The 12,028-nt window shown below is 51.8% G+C and overlaps 1 protein-coding gene across 8 annotated transcripts in view; it reads left to right on the top strand.

The window, feature by feature from the left end:
- CACNA1E (calcium voltage-gated channel subunit alpha1 E) overlaps positions 1-12,028 on the top strand; it is a 109,533-nt gene that overhangs the window by 40,443 nt on the left and 57,062 nt on the right. For all 8 annotated transcript variants that reach the window (XR_005257816.1, XM_038144572.1, XM_038144568.1 and 5 more), the window contains exon 7: positions 478-659. Coding sequence is in view for 7 of the 8 variants with exons in the window: in XM_038144572.1 (XP_038000500.1) it covers positions 478-659 (182 nt within the window). In the remaining variant the exon portion in view is untranslated. The remainder of the gene's footprint in view (positions 1-477; positions 660-12,028) is intronic.

Genomic DNA, 12,028 nt, shown 5'->3' with positions numbered 1-12,028 from the left:
TCTGACTCCATGTTCTCAGAAGGCTAATTTATTATTTTATGATGCCTTATTATATTAAAGAATACTATACTAAACTGTACTAAAGAGTACTAAAGAATACAGAAAGGATACTCACAGAAGGCTGAAAAGATAATAAGGAAAACTGGTGACTCTCTCTCCAGAGTCCCAACACAGCCTGACCCTGGTTGGCCATTGAGTCAAAACAATTCACATGAAACCAATGAAACAATCACCTGTAGGTAAACAATCTCCAACCACATTCCAAAGCAGCAAAACACAGGAGAAGCAAATGAGATAATTATTGTTTTCCTTTTTCTCTGAGGCTTCTCAGGTTCCCAGGAGAAAAATCCTGGGCAAAGGGATTTTCCAGAAAATATGAATGTGACAGGCACCCCCTCCACATCCCACAAGTGGAAAAGAGCTGGGATGAGCTGTCCCTCACCTCTGCCTCCTTTGGCTCTCTGCTGTGTGCTGCAGGTGAACTAGAGGAGCTGGACCCTCCCCATCCCTGCGGGGTGCAGGGTTGCCCCCCGGGCTACGAGTGCCGGGAGTGGATCGGTCCCAACGATGGGATCACGCAGTTTGACAACATCCTCTTTGCTGTGCTGACCGTCTTCCAGTGCATCACCATGGAAGGGTGGACCACAGTCCTGTACAACGTGAGTAGTGCTGCTCTGGGTGGGGAGCTGGAGGCTGTTTCTGTGAGCTGGAAGCTCAGAAGATCCAGAGCTTCCTTCGTGATGGAAATGGGGTTAATCTTTCCAGAATTTGGATGTGTTCCATGCCTCCAGGCAAAGGGAGCTTTAAGGGCCTGGTCCCTATCTCTGACTCATTTCTGAGAGCAAAACCTCATAGGCATGTCCTGCAACGATCCTCCTGCTTGAATGCTGTGCCTGGGGAGGCTTCCTTCCTTGCCTACTCCTCCTGTGCTCCCCAGGGCAGCTCTGTGAGAGTGGACACATTTTCTGGGCATTGCAGAACGGCAGAGGATGTCTGGTGGCCTGGGAAAGCCTCAGAGCTGGGCTTAGACCCGTTTTCTGGGGCAGGGACAGCATTTCAGTGTCCAGCAGGGAACTGGGATCTTTGTGCTGATGGAGCAGGGAGTGGCTGGGCTGAGTTCTTGTGGTTTGCAGCTGCTGATGCCCAAGCTCTTGGGGTGTGCAGAGAGCAGCTTGAGGGCAAAGCTGGATAAAAAGCTCCAGGCGATCCCTGAGTGCCATATTGCTGTGGGCAACTGGCCATATAAGCATGTTTGAGTTTGTGGGCTAGGAGCAACCGTGCCTGTTCTATTCCCAGCCTAATTTCAGCATCAATTTTGGCATCACTGCACCGGGAATGTTTTTATACCCCGGTTCCCATAATGCCTGGGGATTTGCAGAGTGGCAGTGCTCTGCAGGAGGCAAATTGGATGGTATGTGGTGGGGAGACTGCTGCAGGAGGGACTGTGGCATTGGGGGAAAGGCTGTTTTTAAACCCCAGCCTGTCAGCATTGGGGCCCCCTTTCTTGCTGAGTCTGTCACAGGGTCCCTCTGGGGGTGCAGGATGGCGTGGGTGGACAGATGGATTGTGAAACCTAGACTGGAGTAGAAAGGGGAGAGTTCATTGCAAAGGCTTGACCTTTCCACGAAGATCTGGTTTTCCTCTTCCTGAAGGAGACAGCAGTGTCAGGATCTTGCTGTGTCAGTGGGGGAATTAAGCAGGATTGAACCACCGGAGAGTTCAGACCAAAAAACTTCAATTTTGTGTCTGTTTCTGGTGTGTCCATGGGATTAGAGATTCACCCACAGCACCTGTTACCCAGGTATAATTGAGTATATCAGGGAAGATGGTTTGCCAGTGTATCATGTGTAGCCTGTGCATGCCTGGGGCTGGTGCCAGCCACCTGCCCTGAGCCTTGCTCTTGTGTTAATGGCTGTCTCCCTGCAAAACCTGCTTCCATCAGTGTTCCCCATGTCTCCCCCTTCCCAGCCTTCAGAGCCTGCAGCAATCAGCAGCAGTGCTGCCCGTGCTGGAGTCCTGCTGGTGGGGTGTGAGGGCATGGGGAACAGATGGGCAGTTTATGGTCTGATGGACCTCAGGGGTTTGTTTGAGTGAATCTGGTCTCCTGCTGCTCGGGGTGTTCTTTGCTGGGAAGGCAGGAGCTGATCCCTTCAGTGTCTGGGATTTGCTGATTCATCACCTGGGTCTGAAAACCCAGGAGCTGGGCTCTCTGAAAGCTGTGCCTACCCTACAGGAACCCGTATTTACTACCCTAGCTGCTAAACTGGGGGCTTTCTGGGACTCCTGTGGGAATCCAAATCATCTTCTCAGCCCAATCAGCAAAGCTGGGCAGAGGTGCTCTGTCACTGATGTCACTGTCACACTCTGTCACCACGTTCCCAACAGCCAGGACCATAAATAAGGTGCCTCCCTTCCCTGTTCCTCTGCAAAGAACCAGCTGTTACTGACCAGTTATGGAAAGGAGCAGGGACCCTCCTTGGCTTTTAATTAAATGAGAGTTTGTGGCCTTGGTAGCATTAAATGCTGCTGATTCACCTTGTGGGGTGGCCAGAGCTGGTGTTCCCAGCATTGCTGGGCTGCACCTCCTGTCCTCCCCAGGGACTCTCAGGGGGCTTAAGCTGCAAAGGTTGTGGGTGCTCGGTCCTTTTGCTACTTGGAAACAGAAAAATGAATTTTTTTTTTTTTTTTATAAGAAGATGAGGGATGCAGTCCCTGGGGGATGCAGGAGGAGGGCTGGGATACCACAGGGGTGCTCTGCCATCACCTTCATCAACTGGGGCAGCAAGGCAGTGCAGGCTCCTGCTGCTAACCATGCCCAGGCCGTGTCCCAGGTTTGGGGGGGCTCCACTTTCCCACTGGGATAAAGCAATGGGGGGCTGTGTCCTTGTGGATTAGCGCTGCAGGGGAGATGGAGATGGCAGGAAAACCACTTTAGTAATCTCTCAAAGAAATTGCTTACTATAGAATTCCCCTGTGTGACTGTTATAATGATTTTAAGATCTGTTTTTCCACCATTCCACCAAGTCTACAAGTGTGGCTTCTGGAATTTGCAGGCAGCATTACAACAAGCTAATTTCCACATGGATTATTTCATCCCTGTGCTTGTTTTTTGCTTTCTTCATGTCAGCTTTGCCTTCATGAAGTAGAAATCACAGTATGGGTTGAAATAAAAGTATTGTGGGGTGTTGTTGCTTTTCCACCTTCTGTCCCTGAGAACCTGGGAGACTTTGATTTCTTATGGAGGGGAGTTTGGCTTTGGGACTGCCTCTGTGGTCTCAAAAAGAGGCTAAGAAGTATTTTGGTTTTCTTGTTGTCCTGGAGCAGATGTCCTTTCCCTGGGCTGGCTACAGACCAAGCCTGATTTTTGTAGGGACAGAGGCTCCCTGTCCTGCTTCTCTGCCTCTGTGCTGGCCTGGGGCAGGGATGCATTTGTCATCAAACAATGCTACTGTTTTACTAGAAGTAAAGACCTCTTGCACCTAAATTGGTTTTTCTCTGAAAGGAGTTTGTTATTTTGCCTTTTATTAAAACCCTTTTGTTTCTAACACTGCAACAGAAGGCATCCTACTAATTTTATGCATCCAAAGGTAGCTGAGCTATCTTGGGTGTGAAATAGATCTCCAAGAGCTTATGAGACCAAGCTCAAGGAAGCTCCTATTTCACGGATGAGCGGTGGCCTTGGCGGTGCTGGGTTGATGGTTGGACTGGATGACCTTAGAGGCTTTCCCAGCCCAAACACTGCTGGGACTGCTGCTAGCACTGCTCACAGGCTCTGAGCCTTTCCCTGCGTGGATCTGCCCGTCAGGCTGAACTCCTCATCCTCTCCTCACACCAGGGATTGGGACCACAGGGAAGCAGGAGGGCCAAACAGCACAGGGAGCCTTAGGAGATGCCAGGGCTGAGTACTCAGAGCCTTCTGGGTGCTTCTGCAGCAGGAGGGGAGTGTTTGCTGGGGGAAAGAGCACCAAGCTGCTGGTGGCTTCCAAAAACACCTCCCAAAATGCAGCAGTGGAGGGCAGAGCTGTGTCCATGGCCTCGGGGGAGGTGGGTCTGGGTCTTGCAGCCCCATGCAGAGCTGGGCAGCTGCAGCAGAGAACCAGGAGGCTGCAGGGCTGTGGGTTGGGTGCCAAGTGTGAGCTGTGTGTGCGGGCACGCTGCAGGAGCGGCTGGGAAACAGGAGCTGCTGCAAGGATGGGGGTTTGCAGCATTTGTGACTCAACCCCCACCTGCTTCCAGCATGCTGGAGGTGCTGGGGCCAGGAGGGGAGGATCCCCTCAGTGTCTGGGATGTCCTCTAGGCGTGGGGTGCTGACGGGTTTTGGTGAATCTCACCGTGTGCAGAAGTCATTTTGTGCTGCCAGGGGCAGGGCTGGGTTTGCACAAGTTGGCTCAGACGGGTTTTGTGTCTGAAGCACCAAACTTGAGATCACAGGGTCACAGAATGGTTTGGGTTGGAAGATGGCTTTTAGAGATCAGCCAGTCCAACCCCTCTGCCATGGGCAGGGACACCTTCCCTTAGTCCAGGTTTCCCAGAGCCCCATCCAACCTGGCCTTGACCACTTCCAGGGATGGGGCACCCAACACCTCTCTGGGCAACCTGTGCCAGTGTGAGACCGCCCTCCTTGAAAAGAAATTCACAGAATTGCAGAATGACCAGGTTGGATGAGGTCATCGAGTCCAACCCAACCCCAACACCTCAACTAAACCCTGGCACCCAGTGCCACAACCAGACTTGTTTAAACACATCCAGGGATGGTGACTCCACCACCTCCCCAGGCAGACCATTCCAGCACTTTAAACTCTTCCTTATATCTAATTTAAATAAATCCTCTTTCAGATTGAAACCCCTACCCCTTGCCCTGTGTTAACAGGCCCTGCTGAAATGTTTGTCCTCATCTTTCTTACAATTAAAGTACTGAAGGTCTTCTGCTGGAGGCTGCCTTTGCAATGCAGTGGCACATCCATCCTTTTTGAAACAGGGGCTGCTCAGGCCAGCCTGGTTTGGGACGCTGGGGAAGGGAAGTGTGTTGATATCACTGGTCATGCCAGAGCACATGGGTCAGAGATGTGAGCAAGGCTTGGTTCTTCTGCTTCCTCCCCCATCTCTATTTGCCCCAGTCACCCTTGGAGAGGGTCAGAGGAGGAATTTGTTGCAGAACAGTTGTTTTTCCATGTGTGTGTGTACAAAAATGCTCATTGCATGTTGGCATCAATTCCTGGGGTTTCACAGCCATCCCTTGGGGTGCTCAGCACTCAGCTGCCCTCCCTGAAGCACTTTTGTGTGGGCAGTGTGAGTGAGACCTGAGCATGGTGCAGCTCTGGGGGGATTCCTCCTCAGCCTTTTGGAGAGTGAGGACAGTGTCTGCCTTTCCATAGAGGCAGCAAAATTGCCTTGACCAGCAAAATTTACTTGACTAGAGAGGATTTTCCTCTTTTTGGGGAGTTTCCTCAGGCCTGAGATGAGCTTGGGAACCTCCCTGAGCCCCAGTACTTCCAGGAGCTGCTGTAGATCCTCTGGACACTGCTGTCTGTCTCCTGGGGTCCCGGGGCAAGAGCTGCAGCAGCGCCAGCCATGCACCAAGGGTTGTGGGAGCTCTGCTGGTGGTGCAAAGATCCCAAAACCAGCCCTGACACTGCAATGATGGGCTGGAGGAGCTCGGTATAGCAGGAAGCTGGGAGTGTGATGCATAACAGTGGCTCCCAGCAAGGAGCTGGGAAGAGGAGGAAGAGGAGGAGGAGGAGGAGAGAGAGGTGGGAGGGGTGGCAAAAAGAGGGAAACCACCTGGCTCTTTAGCCCTCTGTGCTCTGGGACAGCACCAGGGTCTCTAGCCAGCACGCTTGTGAGGAGAACAGAAGTCTCTTCTTATGTGCTTGAAATTAAAACACAATGCGCACAGAATATCCTGGCAGGGAGGTATGAAAATTTAATCAGCGCCCAGAGCTCGGAGCAGCTCGGCAGCGAGCAGAGCCCGTGATGCCTCTGCAGCTATTCCTGGCGGCTCCCGGCCGTGCCGGGCACAGCGGGGATGGACTCGGCTGTGGGAACGGGAGCTGCCAAAAAGTGCCCAGTGCTTGTGACACCGCGGGACAGAGCCCTTTCCTCCCGCCTCCTCCAAAATGCTGATTTAAGCACAGTTAGAGCAGATTCAGAAAGGAGGCTGCAGGTTCCACCCCGAAGGTTCAAACCCTTCTGAACTCAAAAAATGAGCTGTTTTGCCCCAAAATTACTCCAGTTGGTGCCCGTGCTGCCAGCCGTGGGTGCTGCCAGGCATGTGTGTGGCAGTCAGCCTGCTCTCCCCTCTCCTCCCTTTGGAAAAACAGAGCACTTTCTTTCTCCACACTCAGCAAAGCCAGACCCTCACCAGCTTGCCAAATGTTCCTGCCTTTTTTTGTTTCTTTTTTTTTTTCCCTTTTCTTCCCCTTTTTCCCTCTGTGTGTATGTGTGTGTGTGTATGCAATGAAATGACACAGCAAGAAACAAACTGTGTCTGCTGGATACCATCTTCCAGGCATGTTCTATCAAAAGCTCCCTGCCCACACCCTCCTCCCTGCCTGCACGGGAAGGTCTCACCCCAAGGAGGTCTGCTGGAAGCACTGGGGGAGCTGAGGGGGCTCCTGGGGGTACCAGGGGTGCTCTGGCATCACCCAGCAGCTCCAGGCTTAAGGGTGGGAGGTGGCAGGAGGTCTCAGCCACCAGGTCTCTTGCTCGTCTTTGTTAAGCCCAGGATTTGTAACTCCATTAGCAGGCTTGGTGCTGCTGTTGGTGAGGTGTTGCATTTGAGGGGTCCCTCATGGCAGGGAGGAATGATGAATCTGACTCCATGTTCTCAGAAGGCTGATTTATTATTTTATGATGCCATATTATATTAAAGAATACTATACTAAACTGTACTAAAGAATACAGAAAGGATACTCACAGAAGGCTGAAAAGATAATAATGAAAACTGGTGACTCTCTCTCCAGAGTCCCAACACAGCCTGACCCTGGTTGGCCATTGAGTCAAAACAATTCACATGAAACCAATGAAACAATCACCTGTAGGTAAACAATCTCCAACCACATTCCAAAGCAGCAAAACACAGGAGAAGCAAATGAGATAATTATTGTTTTCCTTTTTCTCTGAGGCTTCTCAGGTTCCCAGGAGCAAATCCTGGGCAAAGGGATTTTTCAGAAAATATGAATGTGACAATGAGATGTTGGAAAGCTAGTTCCAGAGCTCTGGGTAGATTTGCTCCTGTGCCCCAGGGCTGGGTTGTGGGGCTGTTGGGGTCTGTGAGTGAGTTTGTGCAAGGGTCTGTTGCCCCAGAACAGCACAGCTGAAGCTGGGGATGTTTCTCCATGTAGGAATGTCATAGAACAATGAAAATCATATTGTGGGGCCCAAGCTGCCTCTCTGGGCTTGCAACATGCCCAAAACAAAGCAGGGATCCAGGCCCTGTGAGAAAACAGCCCCAAAGGTGACCCTGTGGAAGCCAGGCCCTGCTGCAGTGTCCAGCTGGAGAGGCAGCAGCGCTGGCCCATTGGTCTGCACTGGAGAAAACCGTGAAGCTTTGCAAATGCTTCAACAGGAAAAGTTCATCCTGCCTGAGGAGCGGTTAGGGGGGTGCTGGGGAAGGCGCAGGAGGGGAAGGTGGGGGGGGAAAGTGAAAGTTTGGGAGCAAAAGTGGAGGGATCACAGTGAGGGATGACTGTGGGGAGAGGCAGAGCAGGGAGCACACGCGAGGACTGGGTTTGTGCATCGATGCTGGGGCATCTGGGTGCAATTTCTTGGTGGGTTGGAGGAGAGCAGCACCATTGGTCTCAGTGCCTATTTCAAATATTTTGAAAATGCTTGATTTTTAGTAATGCTTCTAGCAGTGCGTTTTTGGCATTCCATTTAGGAAACAGAAAAGTGAAATGCATCGTGTCCTTTTCCTGTTTCCCCACTCCCTCCCTCTCTGCACACAGTCAGAGAGAAGATTATGCTGAGCTTTGTGTCCTCCTCTGGCGTTATTCCTGCCTGTCCCTGGCATCCCAGAGCTTCCCAGGGCCAGTGAAGGGCAGTGCTGGAGGGAGGCAATGGGGCAGGAGGTGCCCACCCTGCCCGCCGACCATGACACCTGACTGCGGCAGGATGTGTCCCACCCCAGGCCAGTCCTGGCCTTGCAGAGGAAATGCACCCATTTCCTTGTTAACCTGATTTGGGAAAGCAAAGCATTTCCATTCAGATCTTGTCCAGTGCCAGGGTCACTGATGGATCCCAGGCAGGGAGTGAAGCATGGCCTTGCATGCAGGAGATTCAATTACTGCCATTAAAGGGAACAAGGAGATCTGTTACTGTGCTGGGGAGAGCAGCAGCAGGTGTCAGGGTCTGCAGGGAGCTGCTTAGGCCAGGGAATCTGCTGAGAGGAATTTTTATAATTCATTTTCTCCCCCTTTTGCTGGGCTGTGAGGCTGTGGCTGCTGGCGTGTGTGTGATTCTCAGGTGGATGCAGCTGAGGAGCAGGTCAGGGGCTGGGGAGGTGATGCTGGGGGACACAATCACCCATGGCAGGGCCATGATGGGTGTCACCACCAGGCAAAGACCATTGGAAGTTGCCAAGCCAACTATTTGGAGTGCAAATCCTGGAAACCGTGGTGGTTTTGCACCTCCTGTCCCACTCTGCAAGCACCTGAGAAGTGCTGGGGAAGGCAGGCACATCTCCCAGGGCAAAGGTCTTTGAGATCCATGGCTTTTCCCATCATCCCCAAACCTCTCTGTGAATGAAATCCACATCCTGCTGCTCCCTGAAAGCTTTGGGTGCCCACAGGTCCCCAGTTCCCCTCCCCAGTGAGGGAACTGCTCCCTGGTGAGCAACGGAGTAAGCCACGAAGGCTCCCTGCACAGACTGAACCTGCTCTCTGTTTATTTTTAGCCAGGACAGACTGAGTTTAAGGGGTTTATTGAGGTTTTCCCCCCTCCCTTCCCTTATAGCAAAGAAATCCTGAAGGTTCCCATGCACTGCAGCCCGAGGGAGGGGATGTGTGGGCTGTGAGCTTGTGCTGTGCATTCAACTTGAGGATATATTTAGATTTCTTTAGATTTCTGGCCCCCCGAGTGAGACCTGCTTTTGCAGCTTCCTGCGCCTTTTCCTGCCCTTTGGGGGGGAAAAAAAAAAAAACCCAAAAAAAAAAAACCAAACAAACACCACAAGAGCTGCCTAAAAAATAACCTTGTGCTTGGGGGTTGAGAAGCAGGAGCTGCTGGGGGCTCTTTCCCTCAGGAGGGTCCTGCTCCCACACCTTGGTGGTGTCATTTGTAGGCTCAGAGGGCATTCCTGGCAGCAGGAGGGGTCATGCCAACGTGTGAGCATGGTGGTTCTTGGTCTGGTGGCCACAGAAGAGTTTGGTGGGTGGTGGGGTGCATAATGAGAAGGAGGCCTCTCAAAGGGAAGGGAAGACGCAGCAAAGATTTGGCACCAAGCAGCTCCTCCATTTCCCAAAGGAATATAAAAAGCCTGTCTCAAAGTGCTTGGGTGAGTGATGGGACCTGCTCATCTGTGCAGGGAGCAGGGCAGGAACCTGGAATTTCTTCATTAAAGGAGTTGGTGTAATTTAGGGATTAAAATTCCTGTGTCTACCCTGAATTCTGCAAACAGCAACATCCTGATACCTTCAACAAAGGGAAAAAAAAAACTGTGGGAAGGCACAGTGGACCAAGATGATGAACTACACAGGGATATCGAGAACAAATGATGCCCCAAAGGAATGGTAAAAGAGGCTGCTCCATCAAGACAACATCTTAGTGCCAAAAAAGCTGGGAAGTGCTATGAGGGCTGTGGCAAAGCTGTGCTGGCACAGATCTCCTGGAGGAGCAGCGAGCAGTTCCTCAACTCTGCAGGTGAAAGCAAGGCCCAGTGAAATGACATCTGGAGAGATTCGGGCATGGATGGACATTTCAGCCCCACTTTTGGTCAACACAAAACAGCAAAAGGCACGATACCAGCAATGAGGGCACGGCCAAGGTGGAAGCCATGGAAGCCCAGTGCTGAGACCACTGTGCCCACCAGCCTGGGTGCTTGGGATGACTTCCCCCCCAGCTCAGAGGGAGCTGGCACATGAAATGGCAGGTCTGGTAACAAGTATTTTTAACAGCTCCATCGAGTTGGGGGAGGCACCATCTGACTGGAGAATAGCGAATGCGGTGCCTATATTTAAAATCGGGGGGAGGAGGGGAGGAAAAGTAAGGCAGGCAGGAATAGGACTGCGAGGCTGGCCTCGATCTCATGCCATTTCAGAACAGATTTGGGAGGCAAGGGAGAAAAGTGAATAATGGGTTTGTCAAAGGTAGGTCATGCCGGGCTAACCTGGCGTCACAGGCCTGGAGACGTCGTAGGGCTGCTCCTTGTCATAAAGGGTTTGCTGTGGGAAAATGTATTGGGGAGGGGGAGAGGGGAAGGGGACGAGTTGGAACCCCTGGTTGCTGAGAATTTTAGACTTTCTCTGCTGACAGGCACTGACCCCCAAGAGAACACTGCATTTGACCTGAGGCCTTGGAGAAGGCTTCCAAAACCGAATGATAGAACTGGGATTGTGGGTGTGTAGTTTAAATAGAAGTGTGTAATATCACAGGGTGGAAAACTTAGAGTTTAAAGTTTTAGAATATAGTAATTTATACAAAGCAAGATGGATGTTTTAGGACAGAGGCTGGTCCTTCTTCTTCACCTTCTTCTCCATGGGTTTGGGTGGTTTTGTGTAATTGGATAAAAAAGTCCGCATTGTGGGCCATGGGTGGTTGATTATTGGGTTAAAAGTAAAAATAATTTAGGTGTCATTTCTTAGTTGGACAGTTTATCCTGAAAAGGCCTTGTAAAGAGAGAGACACGGCTCCATTTTTTAGTTTGTTAGAGTGAAGTGCTGTAGAGCTCAGGGTCTGTGAGACTGTAACAGAGATAAGAACTAATAAACATCTGAGTCCCAACAAGACACACCACCCCGATGAGGGGCTCTGTGAGTCTGGCAGGGAAGTGAGCAGTGCTGGGATTGTGTTGAGGGGACAGAGGGGATGTCATTGACTCGTGGAGTCCTTGGGGATGAGTCATGGGCTTTCCTGCCTCCATCATCCACTGGCTTCCCCAAGCTGGAGGGACAGAGGCTGCCATCCTGGGCTGGGAGGCCTTTGAGATGTTGGATGCAGTGAGATAGAAATCCAAGCACTTGTTGAGGAGAAGCAAAGATCTCTCCTTGGAACTCAGGTCTTGTTGGCTGGGAAGCAGCGGCATGGAGGAGGAGAGGGTGAACGGGTGTCATCGGGGTGGCCACAAGGTGCCTGCAGGGCAGGGGTGGCACAAAGGAGGAGGGAGGATGGTGGGATGCAGGTGAGATGGTGAAGTCTCTGTGGCATCACGCAGGGATGGAGTGTGACCCATCAAATTGCTCCTCAGGTCTCCTGTGTCCAGGAAGAATGAACTGAGCTTGGGCTGGAGCAGGAAGGGGTCTAGTGGATAAAATAGGACAGGAGAGACAGTTGGGCAAGAGAGAACTGGAAGAACCTTGTTTTGGCCAGCAAAGCAGAGGCTGGAGATGGCTGTGATTGCTGTCTAGAAATAGATCATCCTAGATAGGATGGAAAGAGGAAGGAAGAGTTATTTCAGCCAAAGACCAGTGCTGGCAAAAGAACGGTGCGGTATAGAAAATGACCACAAATAAATTTAGGCTGGAAATTACAGCAGCCATTGGGGCATCTGCTTGAGGAGGCTTCCAGTGGGGATAGTGAGTTTTTGGCAGCCTGAGTGGCTGAGCAAGTACCAGATGATAGTCTGGAGCCACTGCATCCAGACTGGGCACCACCAGGTCCTGGGTTTGTAGGGAGCACTGGGATGTCCCCTGAGAAATTTCATGTTGGGGCTGGGGATGCCAGCAAAGCTGGCACCAGCCAGGGGGACCCATATGGCTGCTGGTGGCCGTGCTGTTCCTGGGGCTGCTGGTGGCAGCCTGGGTGGTTGGGACCATCCCTGAGCTCACTGTGGCCAGTGCTGTGTCCTTGAGTATGTAGGTCCATGGCCACAGCT

This window comes from Motacilla alba, chromosome 8, assembly GCF_015832195.1.
Source record: "Motacilla alba alba isolate MOTALB_02 chromosome 8, Motacilla_alba_V1.0_pri, whole genome shotgun sequence".
NCBI lineage: Eukaryota > Metazoa > Chordata > Aves > Passeriformes > Motacillidae > Motacilla > Motacilla alba.
This window is presented reverse-complemented; position numbering and strand designations above follow the sequence as displayed.